The 25,794-nt window shown below is 49.3% G+C and overlaps 2 protein-coding genes across 3 annotated transcripts in view; one reads left to right on the top strand and one right to left on the bottom strand.

Annotated features, from left to right (window-relative positions):
- MRPL45 (mitochondrial ribosomal protein L45) overlaps window positions 1–7,149 on the top strand; it is a 41,678-nt gene extending 34,529 nt beyond the window's left edge. For both annotated transcript variants that reach the window (XM_023525536.1, XM_023525535.1), the window contains exons 3-6: window positions 4,459–4,507; window positions 5,361–5,510; window positions 6,293–6,466; window positions 6,664–7,149. In XM_023525536.1, the coding sequence (XP_023381304.1) occupies window positions 4,459–4,507; window positions 5,361–5,510; window positions 6,293–6,466; window positions 6,664–6,744 (454 nt within the window). In that variant the 3' untranslated portion in view covers window positions 6,745–7,149. The remainder of the gene's footprint in view (window positions 1–4,458; window positions 4,508–5,360; window positions 5,511–6,292; window positions 6,467–6,663) is intronic.
- A 61-nt stretch (window positions 7,150–7,210) lies between these two features.
- GPR179 (G protein-coupled receptor 179) lies at window positions 7,211–25,376 on the bottom strand. Its single transcript, XM_011384330.2, has 11 exons — window positions 24,583–25,376; window positions 23,175–23,283; window positions 21,279–21,366; window positions 20,630–20,865; window positions 19,770–19,838; window positions 19,278–19,387; window positions 18,732–18,970; window positions 18,405–18,543; window positions 17,681–17,786; window positions 16,984–17,130; window positions 7,211–15,639 (listed from the first exon to the last, which is right to left on the bottom strand). Exons 1-11 carry the CDS (start codon window positions 25,374–25,376, stop codon window positions 10,582–10,584), a joined length of 7,095 nt encoding a protein of 2,364 aa, XP_011382632.1. The 3' UTR covers window positions 7,211–10,581.
- Between the last annotated feature and the right edge of the window lie 418 nt (window positions 25,377–25,794).

Here is a 25,794-nt window from a genome sequence, read left to right as displayed (position 1 = left end):
TATCCATGTTACAGCATTTTTCAGAATTTTCCTTTTTAAGGCTGAATGATATTCCGTTGTATGTATATACCAACTTTTGTTTATCCATTCATCTGTTGGGGTACATTTGGATTGTTTCCACCTTTCGGCTATGGTAATACTTTTATGAACATTGGTGTACATGTATCTGTTCAAGTTCCTGCTTTCAATTCTTTTGGGTATATCTGGGTATACCTGAGTATATACCCAGGAGTGGAATTGCTGGATCATGTGGTAATTCTGTCTAATTTTTTGAGGAGCCACTATACTGTTTTTCACAGCAGCTTCACCATTTTACATTCCCACCAGCAATGCACTAGGCTTCCAGTTTCTGTATCCTTACCAACACTTGTTATTTTCCATTTTTTAAAATAATAGCCATATTAGTGGATATGAAGTGGTATCTCATTGTGGTTTTGCTTTGCATTTCCCTAATGGCTGGTGATATTAAGTGTCTTTTCATATGCCTGTCGATCGTTAGTATACTTTTTTAAAGAAAGGTCTACTCAAGCTTTGCCCATTTTTGAATTGTGTTCCTATTTTGTTGTTGAGTTTTAGCAGGTCTATGTGTTCTGGGTATTAATCCTTTACAGATAAATATGTGCTTTACAGATATTTTCTCTCATTCCGTGGGTTGTCTTTTCACTCTCTTGATAGCCCTTTGATACATGAACATTTTTAATTTTGATGAAGTCCAATTTATATGTTTTTTGTTGTTGTTGCCTGTGCTTTTGGTGTCATCCTAGAAATCATTGCCAAATGTAATGTCATGAAGTTTTTTCCCCTATGTTTTTTCTAAGGGTTTTATAGTTTTAGCTCTCACATTTAGTCTTTGACCCATTTTAAGTTAATTTTTGTATATGGTGTAAAGTAAGGGTCCAACTTCATTCCTCTGCGTGTGGATATCCAGTTTTCTCAGCACCATTTGTTGAAGAGACTGTTCTTTCCCATTGAATGGTCTTGGCAACCTTGTTAAAAATCAGTCGATCATATTTTTGAGGGTTTATTTCTGTGCTCTCCATTCTGTTCCATGGGTCTCTATGTCTGTTTTTGTGCCAGTAATACACTGTAAAGAAATTGTTTTTTTAGTTTTCTTTTCTGGTTGTTCATTACTGTTATATAGAAATACACATGAGTTTTGTATATTGCTTTTGTATTCTGAAACTGCTGGATTTGTTTATTAGCGCTAACACTTTTCATGGAATCTCTACGATTTTCTACATATATGATCATGTTGTCTGTGAACAGAGATAATTTTTACTTCTTTTCTGATTTGGACGCCTTTTATTTGTTTTTCTTGCCTAATTGCTCTGGCTAGAACTTCATAGTATTATATTGACTGAAAGTGATAAAAGCCAAATCCTTGTCTTGTTTCTGATCTTAGGGGGAAAGTTTTCAGTCATTGACCACAATGTTATCTGTGAGGTTTTTCTCATAAAGTCTTTATCATGTTGAAGAAATTTCTTTCAAGTATTCCTAGTTTACTGAGCATTTTTATCATGAAAGGGTGTTGGATTTTGTCAGATGCTTTTTTTGCGTCAATTGAGACAATCATGTTAGGTTTTTCCCCCTTCATTTTATTAATATGGTGTATTACATTGATTTTCTTATGTTAAATCATTTTTGCATTTTAGGGATAAATCCCACTTAGTCGTAGTTTGTAATCCTTTTAGTACGATGCTGAATTTGATTTGCTCGTATTCTGCTGAAGATTTTTGTGTTTTATTGCTCCTCAGACTGGATAATTTCAGTTGTCTTATTATCAAGTCTGCGATCCTTTTTTCCTGCCCACTCAGATCTGCTGTTCAACCCTTATTGTGAATTTTTTATTACAATTATTGTACTTCTCGACTCCAGTGTTTGGTTTCTTTTCATAATTTCTATTTCTTTATTGGTGTTCTTATTTTGTTAACACACTTTCCTAATTTCCTTTAGTTCTTTGTCCATGGTTTCCTTTAGCACATTGAGCATATTTAGGACAGTTGATTTATCATCTTTGACTAATAATTCCAGTGTCTGAACTTCCTCAGGGATGGTTTCTGTCAAGTGTGTTTTTTTTTTTTTTTCTATGAATGGGCCATACTTTTATGTTTCTTTGTATACTTCATAATTTTTTGTTGAGAGCCAGACATTCTGAGTATTATAATGTGATAACTCTGGAAATCAGATTCTTTTATTCCCAGGAATTGCTGACTTTGCTTATCATTGCTGCCACCATTCATTTGTGACTTCTCCAAACAAATATTGTTAAGTGTATATTTATTGTATGTATTGTATGTATATTAGTATGAGGTTTCCATTCCATTATCCCAGCAGGCAGCCAGTGACCTGATAAAGATTTCCTTAAATGTCTGGCTGAATAAAAACAAAACAGGTGTTCTTGTTCCTTTGTGCCTTTAAATCTTCTGATTAATGTTGGTGGGAGAAGCTGCTGCAGCCAATAGGGCTGAAACCATGGCCTCATTTGCTCTGGGCTCTGTGATTCAGCAGACTGACGAAAATGTGCAACCCCAAGTTTTTGGAGGGCATCCCCTCTGCCTGCCTTAGCACCAGGCATCCACCCGAAGAACACAGGCCATTGCCCTCACAGTCACGTCAGGGCTGAGGGAAGGGGCATGGTAGGTAGTTTGTACATGTTGTTTTTCTACCCAAGATCATTTGCCTCTCTGTCAGACACTCCCCTGGTTGTTATCAGTATCCAATCAGAATCCAGAGTTCTGAAATAGTGGTTCTGATCTTTTTTTTTTAATTTACTAGTTGTTTTGATGGATAGATTCCAGGTGCGTTTTGTAATGTTTAGTTGTAAGCTCATCTTCGGTGGAAAGTGTTTCTTCTGAGGGAATTCTAAACAACCTAAGTTATGAACATGCTCCCAAAGAGATTTTGTGTGTGTTTCTGCCAGATATCCCAGGGATATCACTAGTCAGATGACAGTTTTTATGTTAATTTCTTAGCTTAGGAATCCTTTTATCATACAACCATCATAGTTCTGTGTCCACATTTGAGAACAATGTGGGCTTAGGGCTTTAAATTTTCAATGTTTTTATTTTAATTTTTTTTTTTCTCTACTCAGAGCCCTCGACAGAGAGAAGTTTTCTCTCTAGATTGGTGGACTGTTTTTCTAGTCTCCCTTTCCTGCAGGTGCAGGACTCTTGACAGTCTAGCTTCATGCAGGGGTCTCAGTTCCAACTCCTTATCTTTCAAGGGTCCAAAGTTTTATGAAGCGTCAGACCCCTAGCCATCAGGTCCTATTCTAGATCCTTTCCTCATCCCTATGTTGTTGTGGTAGCATGTTGTATTCTTTCCATTTTGGTTTTAGTTCCCTCTTCCTTTTTTGGCGTCTAGGGATTTACCTTTCTTGTGAACCAGACTAGATTATTTTAAAATGTGCGTGTGTCTGTGTTACATTTTTTTTTTTAACATTTCTACATTAGCTCAGTCCATTATGTTGCTAGAAACAGATGTCTTCCATTTATTTTTCAGTGTAAATTCTTTGCAAAATAGTAAGTAAACTCAGAAAAGGAGATTTATTTCTACCGAAGATTTCTAGGCCAGGCTAGTGAGGAGGAAGAGTTCATTCAGAGGTGCCAGGCATGGTGGCCATGGTAGCTGTTACCACAACTCAGTCTAGTCTAGTCTAGAGCTACAGTGGGAGAAATGAGTTGGACTCTTTTAATTAGGAATAGAGGTGGAAGGGAAGCAAATGGAACTAATCCCTTACCCACTCTGGGATTAGAGACAAGGTTTTTCAAAGGAACAAAGACTCAAACCATCTAGGAAGTATTAAACTGTAGGGAGTCATGAATGTGTATCTGAAAGAAACTAATCTGTGCTTTTGGGTTTATTTGAAACCCCTCAGTTAGGAATACTCCTAAAATCTTGTATGTACAGGAGCTGGGGTTTGCCATCTGTTTTCTTTTATTGCACAGAATCAGCATGACTAGGTCACTATGGCAGTAGCAAAGATGGGCATGGTGGAGGGAAAGACGGGCCAGAAAAGATAGATGATTATCTTTTGTCTAGGTTCAACAAGGCCAAGCTAGTTGGCACTGGTGATGTGTCTGAGGTAAGAGAAGAGAAGATGAGCTTTTGATTGTTACTTGTGTTGGAATTTGCTTCCCGTTGCAGCTTAGAACAAAGTCCAGTCCCCATGTCCCATTAAAGGTCTCTTGCTCATCTAAGGGATGTAATTTCAGAAATTTCTTTCTATTCCTGAGATTCAAACCTAACTTTGCTATGGAGCTCAGGATTTTCTGATAAATCATATTATAGTTCATCTTTGTGTCCCCAGGACTTAGCATAGTACCTGGCTTATAGTAGGAGTGCAGAAAATGTTTGTAAAAATGAATTAAATTGTTTTCCATTTTCAAAGCCATTTCACCTTTCACATGGGATATCATAAAAGCAAGAGTCAATGATATATATCTCTTTCTTTTTTAGCTCAGACCATGACCGACTTCATACCTTAGCAACTGAAAACTGTTTTCCGGTAGGTTCTCATCCTTAGAACTGTGGGATGCTGAATACGTATATTCTAGATATCACCTCTGGTTTTCCTATGAAGAATCAGTTTTGAAAGTCCAGGAAGTTTAAGACAAAAGCTGAAGTTCCATCATTTTTGGCTGAATGATAATGACGTGAACCCTGGTAAAGCCCATGCAAATGAGGAAAAAGGGAAGTCTGTCAGTAAGCAGTACTGAAACCTCGGGGTCTGGATCCTGAGATCAGGGTATTAGACCGGCCTACACATGCTTACACAATAATAAAGGATTTAACAAGCATTCATGAGGCTTACGTTGTACGGTAATGGGTGCTAGGTACTTTGGGAGACCCCCAAGAATGGGGACTTTGTGGTTCAAGAATGAGAACTTCAGTTTCTATAAATTCATCCTCATCTCCCTAGAGACAAGTATAGCTAACCTAGTCTTAGCAGTTTAGCTATAAAATCCCACCGTTCTCTGCTAAAAGATGAAGAGGTAGGCAACATATAAGCAGTCAGCAGAAACACACGCAATAATTAGCAGATTATGAACGTGTATGGGAGGATAATGGTGTATTAGGTAAGCTGGCAGTCTGGAGTGAGGTTTTCATTGATTTGAAGAAGGATCCTCAAGGAGGTAGATTTGTCTTGAGTTGTGTTAGGTGAAAAGGGAGTTGTTGTGAGGTGGGCTTGAACCATAGTTTAATAAAACTTGGGAAGGTGAAAAAGAAAGCACAGGAAAGCATTTGGTGGGAAATGTTGCACGTTGGCTGTAGTATTGCAAGAAGTGAGCAGATGTAAAAGGAAACAAGCTTCCCTAAAGGGAGAGGAAAACTCAGAACTTATTCTCTTCTGCCCACAGGACATGGTTGAGGATCTCAAGTATAAGACTGTTCGCTGGAGCTTCGTAGAATCTTTAGAGCCACCCCAAGTGGTTCAGGTTCGCTGTTCAAGTATGCTGAACCAGAGCAACCTGTATGGCCAGGTCACCGTCCGCATGCATACCCGGCAGGTAGAGGCACCAGTCTGCTTTCCTCCTAGCTTTTCTTCCCTCTCAGGTTGGGCACCTACCTCTGGAGTCCTGGCTACAGCTGCCAGGACTGTGAGTTCTAAGGAAAGGTTCACTGTGGTGGTCCTTGCTCTGTCAATGCACCCTTTCCTCTTCTCAAAGTTAACTCTACTAAGACAGTTGCAAGGATGTTCTTTCCTACTCTTATTGGTCTTCACTTCCTTCCCTCTCTAGTCAAAAAAATCTCTTAAGATTAAAGTGTCAGGGGGTGGCTCCATAGTGTAGTGGTTAGCATGTCTGCTTTACACGCGAAGGTCCTGGGTTCATGCCCCAGGTGAAGCCATGGACCATACCCCGGTGCACCAGCCCCCTCAGGTGTGCCAGGCCCCCCGAGTGCACTGGGGGCATCATGCCCCGGGGGCACCTGGCACCAGGTGCACGCCGCGACCATGTGGGAGGAGACGCCCCACCCTCAGAGATCCAGTTCTTAAGGGGAGATGGCAACATCCATAGGTCAGGGGTGGAAGTGGGGGGAGGAGGGGAATTAAAGAGGAGAAAGAAAAAAAAAGACTAAAGTGTCTGTAGCTGATCAGTTAGTCTGCATTCAGAATTCTGAGATCTTTTGATTCTAATAATTATTTTCTAACCATTAAATGTTTTGTTATGGTTGTTTCAATAATGGTTGTGTGGCAAAAACAAAAATGCCCATAAAACAAAACACAAAACAAAAGCAAAACAGAACAACTCTGAAAACTAACAGGCCAGCTTTGCTTTTATCCTTGCAGACTTTGGCCATCTATGACCGGTTTGGCAGATTGATGTATGGACAAGAAGATGTGCCCAAGGATGTCCTGGAGTATGTGGTCTTTGAAAAGCACCTGACAAACCCCTATGGGAGCTGGAGAATGCATGGCAAGATCATCCCCTCATGGGCTCCCCCTAAGCAGCCCATCCTTAAGGTAAGATAGCTTGTGTGGTGGTTTGAGCTGAAACAGTATTGATGGCATCCTAAGCCACCAGGTGGATGGGCTCCACCTTGTGGAGAGAGGAGGTGATGCAGCACCAGGGAAAGGAAATTCTGTTGTGGGTAGGCATGGAGGTGGGTGAGCAAGCCATGGGCTTGGGTGGTAGATAACTCAGCTTCCTGCTCTTGTAGACGGTGATGATCCCTGGCCCCCAGCTGAAACCCTGGGAAGACTATGAAGAGCCACAAGGAGAGGCCCAGAAGCTAGTCTGATGGCAAAAATAATTCCTGGAGTGAAGCAGGGGTCATGAGGTGGCTGGGAGCCATGAAGTCTGGGAGTCTGGGAACTGTAAAGTCACCCATCTCTATCATGCAGTAGAAAGAACTACCTGTGTTCTCTCCTGTTGAGTCTTTTTAGCAGTATCATCTTCAGCAACCACGACTGATGGCTAATCCCAGATAAGTTGCTGCTGTGCATAGCTATGGACCCATTTCTTCTTTTTTAGGTTTTATATCTAGCTTCTGGGTCGAGATGAAAAACAGTATGTTTCAGAGAACATCTGATACCAATTACTTCTGCAGAAGGGACTGTCAGGAGCAAACCAGCAGAATTTTCTTTCTTATCACAGGATAGGGGGCAGAGTTTGAAATAAAACAGTGTCAAAATGTTGAATAAATGTGGTGGGTTCTGTCCATTTCCCCTGGTTTAGGCTAGAAGTAGACCAGCCTTCAAATGGCAGAAATGGAAGACAGGTTTAATTGTGAGTGGTGTGACTTCCAGGAAATCCAGACTTGGAAAAAATAATTAGTATTTATAAAAGATGGTGTCATTTAAGAGGGTCTTTTCTCATACACTGACTCAGTCAGCATTTATATGTCAAAGACGAATGTAAATCCAAAGAAATCATTTATCCCTCAGCCTTTGGATTGTGTTCTTAATTATCGGCTGCATCCCGGTGTGATCCCAGGAAACATGGGAGGAGACGGGCCATGGAGGAGTTGATACATATGGGAGATCATCTGTAAGACCTGGTTCCTTGATTTCTATCACCTTTTGGAGATAGTGACTATTCTTTCCAGCCCAGCACTGGGAAGGCAAAGGCACCAGGGTATGGACTTGTGTAGAATGAAACAGCCCAGCCTTTCCTTGTTCCTTAACTCCATCTGGGCTGTCAGAAGGAGGAAGTGGGGCTTCACATACCCATGTATCCTGGGTCATCAGAGGTATGACAAGGGAAATCACTCTGTACCAGTAATAGACTTGGCTTATTGCTTTCGTCAGCCTAGTGTGGGCTCCCCTTAAAAAACAGGACCTGAATTCTTACACTATTTTTCAAGCTTAGGATTTTTTAAGGAGTCTGTCACTTAGGGTTAAGGATTAATCTGTTCTGACCTTGTCCTGAGAGTAGAGTCCAAAGAAACTGGAATCAGGTTGAGGATAACTTAACTGCCCTATCTCTAAAGCTACCATCTCAGCAAAGCAGCAAACAGACCAGGCCTCACTGGGAAAAATGGATGTCTTTACAACAGCTGCTGAGTGCTGACTGTGGAGACAAGATGTGTATGCCTAGGGAAGAGGCAGCACCGGCGGGTTAATCCAAAGCAGCCACTCTCATCATCCTACTTAGTTTCAACCCTTTTGGCTTAAAATGTACATCAGTTTGAAGCCCAAGTGAGGTTTGGTCATATCCTATTTGTGTGAGCCCCAGATTAAGGCAAAATGAGATGGGAAGTGCTTTGAACAGGATCTACAGCCATAAGGAGTAAAGGGAGATTATCCAAGTTGAGTAGGAAAGCAGAGAAAAAAAGCACACTTACTGGGCAAATGACACATTGATTTCTCTGAATATATAAAAACAGTGCTTCAAATAAGCTACTTCACCCCACTCCCCTAGATTTGTCTCTGGGGTCTTTAGATAATCCCAAATAGCGGCTAAGCAATAGCTGCCACCAGGGAGCCAGAGGATAAGTGCAATTTTCATTTCCCCTTGGGATCAAATCCAGCTGAGCACATGGCCCAGATGTAAGGGACTGGCTAGAAGGACCAGGCAGAGGCCATCTGCAGTGCCAGCCACTGGCTGAGAATCAACCAGACCACCGAATTCCTGAAGGCTGCAATGTAGTTACCTTGGGCTTTAGCGCCGTCATTGTTTTTTCTTTCCTGTTCCTTTTTAAAAATGAAAAAAAAAAAAAAATCACCGTAATAAGCTAGAACCAACTGCCACAGTCAGAAAAAAGCATTAGTATTCTTTATTTTTTTTTTCCCCATGGTTTATTTCCCTACAGTGGATACAGGGACAACATTTTTGTTCCCAACTAGACCAGACTCGATGGGATTGTTCTGAGGTGTGCAGTTAGCAAAATTCGCATTGGCTCAGAAACTATGGGGTTAACTAGCCAGAGCCCAGAGCAAAAACACACTTCAGTTACTTCTCTGAAAGGCCGGGGAAGGGGAACTGGGTAAGTGGCAGGGCTAGATGTGGGAATAAGGGCATTGGTCCCTAAAAAGTGGGTTACTCCATTCCTCCTCCTTTCTGGAAATGGAGCACTTGCTACTTTTTCTGTGACATCCTGTGGCTGCCCAGAGTGTTCACATGCAGACGCATTTTCCCAATGGGTATTTGAGCCCATTGTTTTGTCTTTTTCGTCCCCGTGAATGACATCACTATCTGTCCAGCTAGTAAGTAGGCTTACTCCCATCTGCAGTGCCCCCGCCCAGTTCTGCCATGTGTAGCCTGCCTGCTTCCACTCCCACTCAACTCCTGCTGATCCTGGGACTTCTTTGACCAATGTTTTCCTCCTTCCTCATTTTCCTCTGGTACTATTCATCTAACTCCAGTACTCTGTTATCTAGGATTGCTTAAGTAAGTGTAGCCTGGACTGACTTAAGAGAATAGAGTTGAACTAAGTGAGAGCTAAGAATGAGAGTGAACTCCCTAAGAAAGAAGTCTTTGTACTTACACGATGCCTTTTCCTTGGCCCTTAGGCCTCTAACTTGCCCTGTAGCTCTACTCCTTCTGAGGGTAGTTATACTGTAAACAGGGTCTCCTTTCTTAGGCTTCTTGGGAAGGAGACTGATGTGGGCCTCTTGTTACTGAGCAAGTGATTTGGTCTGGTTCTCGCTTGAGAACTAGAGATTCCTCTGGCTCCAATTGTATTGACAACAGAGATGGACCCTTTGATGTCAGCACTGAAAGGCCAGGAGAAAAACGAGCCAGGGAGATGAACTCAGGAGACTGGCAAAAGATAGGGCAGAAAGAAGGGGAGGCTATCTGAAAAAGCTAGAAAGAGGCATACTCCTTAAAGTAGGAGACAGGATGTCTGGGAGAGAGAACTTGACCTTGGCCAGCAGAGGGAGGATCTAGAGTTATTGCCTTTCCTTCTCTGCTCTGTCTCTGTCTAATGTTACTTTGGATGCCAGATGACATGGATGTAAGAGTGCTTGATTGGCTCTGCTTCAATAGTCAAGCAGGTCAGGTATGAGGATCGATAAACTGGAGATCCAAAGTCAAAATGACAAGGTCTTTAAGGCATTTCAGGTACCTCTTTTGAGCCATTTAAGTTTTTTTCATGATTTATATTTGAACTTGAATTAAGTGGCTTTTTAAGCTTCCTGTGGTGACCTTTATAGCCTTGTATGATCCTCAGTCCATATGTGCCAGTGGCCTGTATGGTTAGTTTCTTCTTGAAAATAATAGTCCTTTGTCGATTTTAGAAAAGAATAGGGTCTCCCTGTGAGAAAATATGGGTGGGGTGCTACTGACTTCATTTCATCCCTAACGTTGGCTTTTCACGTGTCCAGACAGATGGCTTGTGTTGAGTACTCTTGCTGGATGGGAGAATACGTTTGAAGCAGAGGGCCTGGCCTTCGTTCCCTGAAGCAGGAAGAATTGGAAGTAAAGAGAGCATAGGATTTCCTGTTGGGGTCTGAGCTGCATCCTTCTTGTACAATCTGTCTTTGAGAGAATTGACTTCTGGCCTTCTTAGAGAGAAAGGGGACAAGTGTCTTTGACTCAGCTCTTTGGGAACACCTAGGACATGGAAAGGACCTTGGCTCCTGAAAGCCAGCCACCTGATGTTTGACCTAACCCAAGTTCAAACTAGGAGTTATTATTCCCAGTCCCAAGGATAGACAGTTGGAGAGGCGAGTTCTTCATGTGGAACTTTGGAAGTAACTTCTCCTTGGTCTTCGGTTAGGGAAGAAGACTTCTGAGCCTCAGCTTCTTGGAGACTTGGCCCTGGGGCTAAGCTGGTCCTTGGCCCAAGTCCTGAAAGTCCTTGTAATTCTCTGACACCTTCCAGAGTAGAAGTACTGGCTGGCTTGCTCACTTTGGGGCGGGGGCTTTTGCTTTCTGGAAGGGAGCCACCCAAAGGTCTCTGGACTGAAAGGCATGGTGGGTTCTCAGGGGCTGTGGAGAAAAATACTTCTGTCCGAGTTGCTGTTAAAGCCAGGAGGCCAGATTCCTCAGATGGGTCTCCAGTTCCCTCCCAAGGACAGATGTCTGCCATAGTACCCTTTATTTTATTTCCTTCTGGATCTGTGATTTCCCATTGACACAGCTCTGCCATTCTGTTCCCCACACTGCTTGCTCCGTGGGGACTGACTCTGGGTTGGTCAGTGTCTGCAGCCTCTGGCTGGGAGAAGAGCCTTCCCGACCCCGTGCCTTCCCAGGGGCAGACCATCTCCTGCTCTCTGCTGCCTTTTGCTGCTGCTTTTGAAAAGTGTTCTTCAGTCCATCCAGACCCTGCATTTTGAAGGAACAGCTCTCCTTGCCCTTGGAGTTCTCTCTCCACCTGCTCTGGGCCTCCTTCTTCTGCTACTGCTTGACTCACTTCCCAAGGGCAAATTTCTGCTTTCTTGGCAGAAGGCACTTCTGCTTCCCACGGACACACTTCTGCCACCCTGGCCCCTGTACTGCCTGCTGCCTCAGGACTGCCTTTGCTTCTGTCAGAAGCTTGTGGGGCTGTTTGTGGAGACAGACCTCCACTATCTTGACTCTCCCAGGGACACACAGCCTCCTGCTTCCTTTCTGCTCTCTCTGGCTCTTCCTGAACTGCCATGACTTTGGGCTCTGGTTTTTCTGGGGCTTTCCTCTCCTCTTCTTGACGTTCCCCTTTTTCATCCTGTCTTGAGACCCCTTTTTCGGGGATTCTCGTAGTCACCTCCCAGGGACAGATTTCTGCTTTGGCAGTGCTGTCAGTTGGATGAGCATCTGGGGCAGGAATGTCCCATGGGCACACCTCAGCGTGCCTGTCCCCAACACTGGCCGGTTTCTGAGAGCTAGCTTTTAGCTGGTCAGGGCACTGACCGTCAGGGTTGGAGGAAGAGCTTGCCGGGGCCGTGTTCTCCCATGGACAGATAGATTGTAGCTGATTGCTTGCTTTTCCCCCATCTTCAGTAGTGACTTCTGCCTTAGAAGATGGAGCTTTTTCCTGGGTTATGTGTTCTTGGACAGAGCCGGTTTGGGGGTCTCGTGTCAGGTCCCCTTTCTCTGCTGCCTCATCACTGACCTCCGAAGAATGCCTCTCTGCTGCTTTGCTTCTTACGCTGCTGGACAAGTCTGAGACCTCAGGGGCCTGAGCATTGGGTTCCCTCAAGTCCTTCTCCCAAGGACAAATAGCTTCTTGCTCTTGACTCAGCTTTGTCTCCCCTTTTGATATGTCTTTTTCCAGGTTGGTGAGTCTCCCCTTTTCTAGAGTTTTCTCCCTCTGCCCTGCTGAATCATCCCCCATCTCTTGTTCCATTCCCTTCCCAGTAGGTCCTTCATTCACCTTCCAGGGACAGATCTTGGCTTTTTCACTGGTAGACGATTTCTCCATTTCCCAGGGACACACTTCAGCTGGCCTGCACCCCACATGGTCTATTTCCTGTAATCCAGCTTTTGGCCTGTCAGTGTCCACAGTGTCAGGAGGCTGAGAGGAGGCTCCTGGATCCATACCCTCCCAGGGACAGGCCACCTCCCACTCCCGGGCTGGCCTCTCCAAATTCTTTGGAGCAGTAACAGCTATCTCACCAGGTCCAGAATCTGCAGAAGCCTTTCCGGTAACAACTGGCAATTTCCTAATGGCCTCAACTCCCAAATCCCGTTCTTCCCCTGTGCCAGGACTCACCTCCCAGGGACAAATCTCTGCCTTTGCAGCAGGCAGGGTGTCCTCCATGTCCCATGGACAGATTGCGGCAGTTACGCTACCCACGCTGCCTGACACCTGGGAACTGGCTTTGGGTCTGTCCGTGTCTTGAGGACCTGGTTGTAGGGGGAAGCTGCCAGGGTCCACACTCTCCCAAGGACAGATTGCTTCCTGCTTTTGGATCTGTCCCTCAGGTTTTTCCCAAGATGTGACATCTTTTATTCCTGATGTTTCAGGCATTTTCTCCTCATCCTTTTGAGAGTCTCCTCCTTGGTGTGCCTGTTCCGATGTCTGGTCCTCTGTTGTTCTTTCATTTATCTCCCAGGGACAGATTTCTGCCTTTACTTCTGGCCTTATGTCTTCCCGTGGACACACTCGAGTGGCTCTGCTCCCTCCGTCGCTGAGGAGCTGGCCACTATGTCTGGATGAGGAATCGTCTACACGTGGGCTAGGGTGCCCAGAGGCTGTGCTTTCCCAGGGACACACTGATTCCTGCCGTAGACTGGGTGTTTGCCCTGCTTTCTCAGTCTGTCCTCCCATCGCTTTTCTGGAAGCTTGCCCTTCTTCCTGGAGAGGTTCTCCACCTGTCTCCTGCCACAGTATTTCCTTTCCCACTACCTCATCACCCAGCTCCCAGGGGCAGATCTCTGCTTTCTGGATAGCAGGAGCCTCTCCTGCCTCCCACGGACACACCTCCGCGAGGCTACCGCTCAAACTCCCCGAGCACTCGGGGCTTCCTGGGGCCTCAGTAGAGATTGCCAAGGGGCCACGGAAATCAGTGCTCTCCCATGAACAAAGAGACTCCAAGTCTCCTCCCAGTTTTTGTTCTTTCCAGAAGGTTGCTTTCTTGGGGATTTTCTGCTTCTCCTGGGGGAGCTTCTTTACCCGTTCCTGGGACAGTTTCTCATTCTCTCCTTCACTTGCCTCCCAGGGACACAGCTCTGCCTTGGCCATGGCAGGTGTACAAGCTTCTGGGCCTGTGACTTCTCGCTGACACTTCACCTCCCTGGCCTCCACACTGCTCCCTGCCTCAGACTTGCTCTTGGTTCTGTCAGAGTCCTGATGGGCTGACTGAGGGGACAGACTCCCAGAATCAGCATTCTCCCAGGGACACACTGCCTCCTGCCCTCTGAGCAGCCTCTCTGACTTTTTCTGAGTAATGGCAACCACATCTTTGGGCTCTGATTCTTCCGGGGCTTTCCCCCTCTCTTCTTGGGAGCCATCTACATCTTGTCCTAATGCCCCCCTCTCAGTGGCTCCTTCATTCACCTCCCAGGGACAGATTTCAGCCTTGTTGCTACTGTCAGGCTGACACGTTTCTGACTCGGCGACTTCCCAGGGGCATACCTCTGCCACCTTGCAGTCAACACTGCCCAGGGGCTGGAGGCCAGCTTTGAGCAATTCCTGCCTCCTTACAGGGGCTTCTTTTGCTCGGTCAGCATTTTTGTCCCCAACTGTGCCTTGCCTGACTTGCCTCAGTGTGATAGGCCCTGTTTTACTTGCTCTCTCAATTTTCCCATTCCCTTGACCTTGGGATGTCCTCCTGCCTCTGTCTTCTTGTTCCCTATTGCCCACCTGGAGCATCCTGCTGGTGTGAGCATTCTGTTGGTTCTGGAGGGACTCCTCATCTTCGCAGGGGGCAAGGGCAGCCTGCTTACTCATCACCTTGCGCCCACCTACCCTGGGGGATCTGGGGCATGCCCCCACACCCTCTCCTGAAACTCTGCCCTTCTCCTTCTCAGAACTTTCTTCCCCGCTCTCCTTCTCTCTGTGTGTGCTCCGAGAACGGGTCAAAGCTTTGATAGCCAGTCCCAGGCTACGCACAGAACTCTGCTGAACAGGGGTCTTGAGGCTATGAGATTTAGAGAAGGCCTTGGGCTTGTCCTCATCCACATTATCAGCTTCCCCCTGGAGACACTTGTCCTCTGCGTTCATCTCATTCTCTCCAGCACCCTTTTTCTCTACTGCAACAGAGAGGGCCCTCCAAAGCCTAGCCCGAGCTGGGGCAGGGGAATGGTTGCCTTGCTCTGGCCCTGAAGGGCCTTCTTGAACCACATTTTCTTTCTTGACTGGCAGTTCTGCATTCTCCCATGGGCAGATAAAGGTGAGTAAGCTAGGGTTTTGGGGGTGTATTGGGATTGGTGCTAGGGTAGGGGCTGGGGCCAGGGGCGGAGCTGGTATGAGAGCTGGAGTCAAGGTGGAGGTAGGAGACAGCATCCTTGGCTCTCCTAGGCAGGCCGCAGACAGGGTCATGATGGGTGTGGAGATCTGGTGCTGGATGGGAGGGTGAGGCAGCTTTCTCACAGCCTCTGCCTGAAGCTTCCCAGAGCTGTCCACGCTGCTGCTTTTGGCAGGGGAAGGCGGGGCTGACAGAGGGGCCCCCCGACCTCGCTCAAGCCTCCGGGAGGATAGCCTCCGAACTGGGCTTGCTAGGGCTGCCTCTGCTTTCTTCCTCTCCTCTCGCTCCTTTGCCTGCCTATAGGTCTCCTCCAGGTAGGCCTGGCTGGCCACAAGCAGAGCCTTTTCCCTGGAGCCGGCCATGACGCTGAGCGACTTCTGCAGGGAGGTGCTCCGGGCTCTGGGGAGCCTCTCTCCCACCGTCAGGTTGTGGGCGCTGGCTGACCTGAAGCCCAGGGCAGGGGGCCCCTCTAATGACTCACGGCTCTCTCCCCGCGGGGCCTTCTTGGCCAGTTTCCTCTTCAGCAGTGAGTCATGGAGAGGCGGCTCTTGCTCCCTGTGGTGGTCGCGGTCATAGGTGCTACGGGACTTGCGCAGGGCCGGTGGCCCTTCGGGTTCCTGGAGGCTGAAGCTGAGGAGCCGGCGGCGAGAGGAGCCGGGCAGGCTGCTGCGGCCCTGGGAACTGGAGTCCCGGGAGTGCTGCCGGGCCAGGGCCTCAGGGAACTCAGCCAGGTACCTCATGAAGGAGCGGCCCAAGCCCTGGCGCAAGCCGCTCCGCTTCTTAGGCAGGTGGGGGTTGTTAGCAGCCATTTCCTTGGTCTTGTGGACCTCTAGCTGGGCGTAGAGCTTCTTTAATTCATCCTAGGTGGAGGGAAGGGCAGGGAAAGCAAAGCTGACATTGAGATGGATGGGCTAAGTTTCTCCATCCCCTGGCTCCACTGTTCTCCCCCTCAGCCCTTATTTAGATCGTTTTCTCTGGGGGATCTCTTTCCCACCAAGCTGTGTCCCTTTCTTGCTTTTAAACCAAAACCTGGTCTTGGAGGAATGGAGAGGTGAATTCCTCCTCTCCATTCCTCCAAGACCAGCGCCAACCTGGTTCCCAGTCGGACCCACTCAACCTTGAGGAGGCAGCGTGCAGTCCCTTCTCTGGACCACTGTGGTCAGGTGGGAAATCACCAGTTTGGGGGACAAGAAATGGGTTCGAGGCTGCAGACCCATCGTGTGCCTTGAGGCTATTTTCTTGACCTTCTGGGTCTCTGCTTCTCTAAAATAATGATATCCGGCTGCCTAGTATTAGCTTCCTTAAGAGGATTATATGAGATTGATGGGACTAGTGAACACGAAAAGTGCCATATTCAGGCGTAAATAATGGAATGATTTATGTGTTGGAGTTCTCCCAGAGCCAGCATAGAGAGAGACTGGCTGCTACTCTACAAAGTGGAGGGCCAGGGGTGATGTGGCTGTGGCAGTGGCCTTCACAGTCTCTGGCCCCCCTGCTGGATTGGGGTCTCAGTTCAGCCTATATCCAGGGGGCAGGAGGCAGGGCAGGCAGAGCTCAGAGGGTGAGGAGGACACCAGGGCGAAAAAGAGGCAGAGGTAGTTGGGACAAGGAAGGAATTGGGAGATGTAAACGAGTCAGGTGTAGAAATAGGCCCCAGTGCAAGGGGAGGGGATGGACAAAATGGCTTCCTGGGGTTGTTCCTACACTGAGTTTTATGAAACTGGGTTTAGACTGCCAGGTCTCCTAATTTACTACCCACTGAGCCTCTCATTAGGGTTCCTGAGAAAGGGGATCCTGGTGTGGAAACCCCTGGTAGCCACTCACTGCCTTAACTGCTGAGCCCCAACTGCTGGTCCTAGTGTCACCAACTGTCCCAGTATGCTGGGGACTCAGGGGCTTCTTAGTCCACCCCTTGTGATGCCCCTGCTGTGTAGAAGTGAAGAACATGGTGGGGATTAGAGCTCTATTCATGGCTCTGCCTCTAACTTGCCAAGTGCCCTGGGCCTCAGGGCTCTGGGTTCTGGGACTTTTGGGGTCTGGGTTCTGGGACTTTTGGTGGTGAGTGGCCTCCTTTGAACAGCTTAGGGCAGTGATGGAGAAGGGAGGGAGGCAAGAAGAGAGGGAAAGCCAGGGGAGGGCATCAGTGCTCCCTGCCCAGTTCCAGAAAGCTAGCGCCAGAAGGAGGTGGGGAGGGCATCACATACCCGAATGTCTCCAGTGTCCAGACTGCGCTCGCTCCAGGCTGAAGCGATGCTGCTGTCGAAGTAGGAGCCTGAGCGCTGCAGGTCCAGCTCGTCCTCGTACACTTCATCTACCATCTCCTCTCGAGGAGGAGCCCCCGGCTTCCAGAACTGGCCAGGAAAATGGGTATTATTGGGAAAAAGACTCACCTTGGCTCACTATTGATACCTCTTCCACCTGCCCCATGGAATATGTTTTTACTTCATTAATGTTCACCCCCTCTTATGATTCAGAATTCAGGGGTCTGAAGAGTTTTGCTTGTTTTCATCCTTCCTGACCTTCTCTAGCTCAGAGACCACTGGGTCTCAACCTCCTGCTCCCACAATTCTTAGCTATGTTCTTCAGCTCCCCCACCTCTCCCGCTGTAACTGCTTCTGTATTGATTTTCAGAGTTCGCCAACCCTCAAACTGTGTTACAAGGACCCTTCCAGCCCTAGTTCTTACTTCCCTTGTCCAGGGATTGGAGGCAGAGAGATAGTAGCTTCCTTGAGTAGGGCCCTGATGATCAGCACCCACTCACCCCCGAGGTATCATCCTCACCCCGACTCAGAGTGGGCGTTACAGCAGCAGCAGCAGCAGATCCACAGTGCTCCTTACAAAGGAGCGGGGGGGCGGGGGGCAGGGGGCGCTGCCTTACATCCAAGACAGGGAAGATCTCACCTTAGGGATGAAGATCAGAGCCAGGGTGGTGCTGACTGTGCTGTGGGTGTGGAAGAAGAAGAGGAGGAGGGTCCAGTCCGGGTGCAGAGAAGGAACCAGCAAAAACCTGAGAGTGTGGTGGGAGGGGGTCCTCAGCTGTGGGCAGCCGTGGCCTCTTCCCTCTCACATGTCTCACTAGCTCTCTTCCCCAGCCCCAGCCCTGACCTCCATGGAGGTGCTGGGTCGGGTGAAGAGGGTATTCTTTTTCCTTCCTGCCCTCTCTAAGATGTAGGTACTACCTCAGGGCTCAGGTTAACTTCCACCTCTGAGAAGCCCTCCCAGACTACTCCAGCTTGCCTTCTCTGGCTGCCTATAGCACAGACTCATGCTTCACGGCTCTGTTATGGACTGTCCTGTGGATGGATTCTGTCTCCGCCACAGGGCCAGGTCCTCATGGACACATAGCAGGCATGCTGCTGGGATAGCTGAGGTGTGAGGAGGAATAAGTCAGGGAGAGCCGAGCATGGATGGGATGGAGCTTCCTCTCCTTGTGTGTTGGGTGAGATATGGGGTACAGAAAGGTATCTGTGGGAGTAGTGAGAGAGCCACAGGTGGGCGGCCTTCCTCACCTCTGAGGCACAGCAGTGTTGTATGAATGGCTGTGGGATGAGGGTTCCCTCATCTGGGAGAGGTGAGGAGTGGTGTTAGGGGGGAATGAGTGGTGGGTGGGCGGGCCCATCCTCACCTGGCTGCGTGGAAGGCAGCGGAGAGCAGCAGCTCATTGTGCAGGGCGATGCCCATGTAGCGCGGCTCGTGGAAAGCCGAGGGCACAGCTCGGGTGGCGTAGCAGAGGAAGCTGCCCCAGAACAGGAGCAGCATCTCCGCTGTGGGGAAGCAGGAAGGGACAGAGCCGGCACCACTTCAGCAGCCAGGCCGCCCCTTTCTCAGTAGGGCTTGCTGTGGGGAGCACGGGCCAGGGGTCTGGGTACAAGGCAGGGGGAACAGGACCAGGGGACCATGGTGGGGCAGAGCCCGGGGCCAAGATGAGACGGCTCAGGCAGAAGCAACTCACCCACAACCATGATATAGTCCCAGCGGTCATGGTGGCAGAGGTAGAAGTGGCGGCCCGTGGGAGTGTGGCCTCGGATCACCAGGGGCGTGTGTAGGATGCCTCGCTCCAGGACCCCCACCGTCCACACAGCCAGGAAGCCCAGCACTAGCAGCAGAAGCATCCCCAGACGCCGCAGCAGCCGCCCACTGCTCAGGTGGGGGCCCCGCTGCGCCGTTCGAGACAGAAACAGCTGGAGCACTCTACAGGAGTGAGGATGGTGGGTCGGGGGTGAGGGGGAGATCCAAGGAGAGGGAGCCAGTGCTCTGTCCTCTGTCCATCACTCCCCCTCCTCCACACATACCTGTCCTCCCGTCCCTTCCATGGTTCGCTACCTCCTCACTCCCAGAAAAGTTATGTTTGGAGGAGAAGACTATAGTGATGGGGCAGGCCTTGGGGGCACAGGGGAGTGGAGCTGTAAGAATCTGACTGTGAAGAACCCCATTCCACCAATCAGTCGGGGTGCCTGGGAGTGAGCAACGTGACAGCAAGGTCTGCCCCAGCCCCTACCTATAAAGCTTGAGTATAATGGTGCCGTAGACAATAGCAAAACCCATCAGCCGGACCCAGCGGAGAGCGATGCAGCGGAATATGCTGGGCTTGAAGTACAGGATGAAGACCTGGTGGAGAGGAGGCAAAAATAGCTGTTCTCCACTGTACTTCCACTATGCACCAGGCCTGTGCTAAGCACATTGCCGATCCTCCTAACAGCCTCGCAATAGAGGCATCATCACCTCCATTCTGCAAAGGAGCAGCTTAAGTACCAGAGAAGTTAAGTAACTTATCCTAAGTAACACGGTGGGTCATAGAGCTCCTGGACTGTTTGGCTCCAGACCTCACTAGGTAAGCCTGCCATTTGTGGATCTCAGTAGGGGGATTCAGAGGTCTCTGAATCCCCCCAAGAGGGCAGAGAGGAAGAAGCATTCTGGGGTTTGGAGGGTGTTAGGTTGGGACTGTGGGGATCCTGGGAGGTGGGGAATCAGCCTCTGGCCACAAACTCACAGGGAAGTAGAGCAGAAGGGATCCAAAAAGGATGGTTTCTAGCAGAACAACTCCAGATGCCCGGATCCTCTGTGAACCCAGGAATGAGAGAGGTGTGTTAGTAGGGTGGTGGGAAGACAGAGCATGGACAATGATGTGGAAAGGTCTCAGGCCTGTTTTAGGGGTCACTTGATGGTCCTGGGCTAAGGCTATACTCCATCCCACCAAAGGCTCTTAGCTCCACTGGCACTAAGCCCAGCTAAGGCCCAGGTTTCACACAGCCCCTGCCACCCTAGCCCCATTCCCCTCTCAACTCCAGCCTGGGCCTTGCTGCAGACCTGGGCTCAGATCAGAGGCTGCTGGAGCTAGAAAGGACCTCATGTGTTCTTCCAAGCTTTGGATCAGACTGCTGCCTGGTCTAGATATCCCCTTCTCTGCTTGGTAACTACCCAGTTGAACTTTAAGCCTCACTCAAAATTCATAGAAAGTCTTTCCCATGCCAGCCCAGGGAGGACAAGTGGGTCCTTCCCCTGAACTGCCACAGAAACTGACATATACCTCCATCCTTGCCCCTGTCTTGCCATACTGTCATTTTCTTTACATGTCTGCTTCTTCCATTCTCCTGGGAATCCAGATCACTTCCCCTAGTACCTACTTATTGTTTTGAATCAAGTCCAATACCTTTATTTTACAGATGAGGAAACAGGTCTAAGGTGGTGAGGCCACTTGCCTAATGTCACATAGCAAGTTAGGTTAAGAATCAAGACCAGAACCTATTTCTCTCAAATTCTAGTCTTAGGTAGCCTTGGTCTCCAGTTGATGCTAGGGACCCAAGATGGATAGGACATGTGTACAGGAGGGAGATGTGGGGCCTTCTTTGCCTTGCTCTGGCGGCAGCGGTAGGAGACCAGCATGCTCAGGAAGACGGCCAACATGCAGCAGGCCTGGCAGGCCATCACTGCTGCCCGCAGTGCTGGGGCCTCCTCTACCAGGCAGGGTGTGGCATCCATGCAGCTGGTACAGCCCTCAGCACATGGTTGGCATCGCAGAAGTCTCCCAGAGCTGCCTTGTGGGGATCCAAATTGCCTGGTAGGCTGGGCAGCACTCTCCTCCAACCCTATAAAGAACAAGATGGGTAAAGGGAGAGAGGGATGGCTGGGGCATCCTGAGATCCCAGCCTTCTCTCACCATAGCCTTCTCCCTGCCCTCTTTTGATGGCCCCTAGGATAGGGTCAGGAGGGGAGGAATGAGGAAATAGGTACTCCCAGGGGAGGCCAGGGTAACAGGAAGAGGAGATGCCAGGCCAGGGCTCATTGCAAGGTCAACTTATAGCAGATTGGCATGTTATGGGCTCGAAAGGCACAGACACACCCAAACAAGATTCTGCCTGCCTTTTCTACTTCTCTCAACCTTCTGCCCATGCTGACAAGTTTCTTCTCAATATCTCACCCCAGCCTGCCTTCCCCAGATGCTCCCTCCAACCAGCCCAACCTGTAAAAAGCCTGCCTGGCCCTCACCACAGTTACATACATCCAGAGCGGCTTTCCCCGTAGAAGCCAGGTCGGCAGTGACAGAGGTAGCGGCCAAGGACAAAGCCCTGACTCTCCAGAGGGACGCACTGTGGGAATGACAAACACAATAGGTATTTATATGGGCTTTCCCTCCCGGAAGGAGATGGCGGGTCCATCTATCTTCCTATCCTCGGCATCTGGGTCCAAACTAGGGAACCTCACCAGAAGTCCTCCCTAATCCTAGGGAAGCTTTCTTTCCATAGAAACCCTACTCTACCCGCACCCCACTGCCTCTCTTCTCAAAGAGACCCCCAAAGAAAGAGTATAGGGATAGATCACCCTTTTATTCAGACCGTCAGTGATAGGTGCCTCAGGTCCCATTTCCTAGTGCCCAGCTGTTGCCAGAGCGAGGTGCTGGGGGGCGGGAGGTGGGGGGATGGAAGTAGAGAGAACTTTGAGCCCAGCCACACCTTCTCAGAGGTCTGTATCCTGCCTCAAAGGGTCCTCATTGGCCTCCCTCTTTGGCACAAAAGTGGTTGAAAGGGCTCCAATGAAGGAGCGGCTTCCTCTGTCAGAGGCCATCTGACTTCAGCATAGGACTGCTTTCCCCAGCCCTAATGCCAGGCTAATGCCAGGCTGATGGGATGCCAAGGCCAGCTCTTTATTCCATCTCCACCCATTAATGTTTACCCAGCAGGGGACAGAGCAGATCTCAGAGCCAGGTGGGGAAGATGAGCACGTGGATGAGCTGTAAGAAGTGGCTAGGAACAGACAGCATGGGGCAAAGGAATGGTTGAACTGTAGGAAGTTTCATATCCAGCCCGATTTCACCTAGAAAGCTTAGAGGGTGGTGCCTCTGAAATCATAGCCCAGCTTCCTCTTTTGCCCAGACCACTGGAACATGCTCTGCTCCTGCCATAATCTGCACAATCAGACAAATGCCTGCCTAGAGATGTGAATATGGCTGGGTTTTGAAGTGCACTAGCAATGAGAGCCCATCTCCATCCCTGGACTTGTAGCTCCAAATACATGTTCCCTGAAGAGCAGCAAATGCCCAAACCCACCCGCTACAGGGCTCCCTTTGGCTTTGGTTCAGCTCAGGAACAATCATGAAGCCAGTGTAGCCGTGGAGCAGATTAGTTCACTGGCCAGTCCTGGGCTTGCAGGATTACCAGCCATTGCTTTCCATTACCCATATTCTTTTGTGTCCGTGGCTTTGATTCCTCCAGCCTCTGGCCTGGGTTCCATCACCTATACCAGTCCCAGAGTTCTTCAAGATCCTAGAGTGCTCCCATACCCCAACCAGCAATTCTACTTATTTCAAAAGACAATAACTGAGCATTCTTTGTGAGCCAGAAGGAGCCTGGAGCTCTGTTGATATGATATGACAATGAAGTCCAGGAGAAGGGAAGGGGATGATTAATAGAGGGTCAGGAGATGGTCCTGAGGAGGGATCCTAGAGCACCAAGTACCAGAGGGAGAGCAGATAGGGAGGCACACTGAGCTTTCAAAAAATCAAGGTTGATCCCATCTGATCTTGGAAGCTAAGCAGGGTTGGGCCTAGTTAGTGGATGGGAGACCACCTAGGTGCTGTAGGCGTAAAAAATAAAAAAATAAGAGATTGTAAGCTGACAAGGTCCTTGCAATCTGTGAGGTCAACCAAGGGTTGCCTCGCCTAAAATATAAAATAAAACAAAAAAACAAGGATGGCTGTCTTGGGCACGGGGTAGGGGTAGGCTGTAAGTGTCCTCACTTTTAGAAAGCCTGGTAGCTCATCTTTATCTCATCACTAGGAACTCCCTTGAATCCCTGAGAGGCTGGTGTGCCTTTGTCAGCTTCTCCTGGGAGCTGGGTGGTGGCAGTGATGGGAAAGAGGAAGGGAGGCAGGACCATATGCCCCGCTTCTTATCCTTACCTGGGTGCTGTTGAGATCACACAGGTGCGTGTTAGAGTACCAGCCTGGGCCACTGGCACACTGATTGATGTCCACGCTCTGAAGATCTACATCCATCCGCACCTGCCCCCTAGGGCAGTGAATTGGCAGTTAGGGGCACAGAGAAGGATGCCAAGGTGAATAGTGTCCTTGGGCCCCAGACTATGGGCAATGCCAGCTATGCAAACTTTAGCACAGTGGCTGCAGTATGTGGAGAGAGGGCACACATGCATTCCATTTCACCAGTGCTACTAACCTTCACTGTCTCCGTGGGCAATAACCCCTCTCCCCCTAGGTTGATGCCCCCCACTCCATCCTCAGCTTTTCAACATCCTAGCATTTCCTGGTTTCTGTCAATGAGTAGAGGGAGGGGGAGTGTCAAGACATGTGGGAGCTGGGGCTCTGATGATCTGTCTGAAAGGGATTTTCACACTTCCCCACTGCATACACACATACACACACGCACAGAGCTCAACTATTAACCACATCTCGCTTGGCCCAAATCAAGTCTGAATTGATCATAGCAAAGGAGATATGGAATGGAGGAGCCCAGAATTAGGTCTACCTGGCCCAAGGGCTCCCAATCCCTCCCTGCTCTGACTGAGTGCGGAGAGAGCTGGAAGGGAGCCGGGCTTTTGCGTGAGCTCAGGAACCCTGCTGGGGACAATGAAAGGAGACACGTAGCTGAAAAAACAATGTTGATTTTGAATGTCTTTGAAGTACTATGCCCATTTTCTGCCTCTTCCCACCACACTCCCAGTCACCTCTTTACTTGGGTTGAGGGGGCTCAGTTATTTGAGGAGTATTATAGGATCCTGGATCAGAACAGGCAGGACAGTGGAATCTGCTTGATGTAAGAATATAGCCATTGGGAGTGACCCTGAGGACCTGGCCAACTCCTAGACAGGAAGGACAATGGTTCTTAGCAGCCCCCCACTCCAAAGAATTTTCCTTCCCTTGAAGAAGCCTCCTTTTACACATCTGGGTTGCTAGAGAGCTGTGGGTTTAAGTCCTGGAATGCCCACCTGGCTCCTCCCAGGCGCCTGGTGCATGGATTGTCACTGTCATCCACACCAACTCCTCTCCTGCCTTTTCTACCCACTACTCAGAGCTGGGGGCCAAGACCTATGCCTGGATATACCCACACATCTGTACACACACATATGTGTATACCTACGTATAAATGGACTGATTCATACACAGTTTGTACACTCACATTTGTATGTGTTAACACATAGTTACAGATTCCTAGAGTCAACTGCAAATACACGCATCTGAGCCCCCCAGACATACATGTGCATGCCAAATGGCCCATGCACAGCTAGCTAGACTTAGGCCCCTTACCCCCACATACCCACAAATGCATCCAATCCTGCACCAACCCACTTACCTGACCTCTGGGCTGAGGTCTGGCTTGAGTCCATAGAAAGTGGCTGAGAGTGTGATAAGCCAGCCAGGACGGAGCCGTCCCTCCTGGCATTCCAGGAAGGGAGAAGACAGTCTCACATGCTGCATGTCCCCCACATATCCATCCCCCCGTGGCCACTTGGGGCTTCCAAGGCTTCCTAGGTCATTGGTCAGCACCCTTTTCTTCAGCGCAGGGGTGTCAAGGGTCCCAGCTGGGCTGTCATCCTGCACCCTATTCCCAGACAAGTCCTGAAGGATGGTCTCTTTCCCCATCCGGGTAGCCTGTAGGGCCAGCTGCAGGTGGCTGGCTCCTGGTGGAGGGTTAAAGGTCAGCAAAGCCCGGTGTGCCCGTGGGTCCCCCTCAGCCACGCTTCGGACCAGTGCCTGGTACCACTCCACATCCTCCTCCACACTGGACTCACGGATGTCGTTGGCTTGTAGCAGCATGTTGAGGAAATTGGCGGCCTGGGTGAGGGTGCCCGCTGCCCTCCGTAGGATTGGGGGGAGCCCTGGTCTGGCTCCTGCCCCCTGAGCTTCATAGTGCTCACTGCAATTAGCCTCCAACAGCTGTTGGGCATCTCCAGAGTAAAGAAAAGCCAGGGCTGCTTCAGCACCCTCTGGGGGCACCCACATGGGTACAGACCCTGGCTTGACTTGAGAGGACAGCGGGGGCAGAGAGCGGAAGGGCCGTGGACCCCGCAGAGCCCAGCCACAGAGGAAATAGCAGCCCAGCAGCCCCCACACAAGAGGGGGCATGACCTCTGCCCTGGTGCCCATTTTTGGGGCAGCTCTCAGAGACCCTGGGGTCCAGGCTGCCTGGGGGATTTGGTGGCTCAGGAGAACGCAGGCAAAGTCTGGCTGCAGTCTGGGCCTGCCTGCCTCCCTGCCTCCTACCCTTGCTTTCTCTCTTTCTTTCTCTATCTCTCAGCTCCTGCTCTTGCTTGTTTTTTCTTCTCTCTAACGTCATCAGCTGGCTTCTGGATGTAGGCGTGAGGGCTCTGCCCCCTCCTCTCTCAGTGTGACCCCCCATCGCAAACCCTCTTAATCCTGGCACACCACTCTTCCCTCCCCCTCTCATCCAATATCTAGGCTCCCTCCCCCCATTCTCCACCCTACATCTGCTCCAGAGAGAGGGGAGAAGAGAGGAAGGGACCAGTCATTCTCATTCTCTCTCTCTCTCTCTCTCTCTCTCTCT

This window comes from Pteropus vampyrus, unplaced genomic scaffold (genome assembly GCF_000151845.1).
Source record: "Pteropus vampyrus isolate Shadow unplaced genomic scaffold, Pvam_2.0 Scaffold570, whole genome shotgun sequence".
In the NCBI taxonomy this organism is placed as follows: domain Eukaryota; kingdom Metazoa; phylum Chordata; class Mammalia; order Chiroptera; family Pteropodidae; genus Pteropus; species Pteropus vampyrus.
The sequence above is the reverse complement of the archived record's forward strand: the minus strand, read 5'-3'. Positions and strand labels throughout refer to the sequence as shown.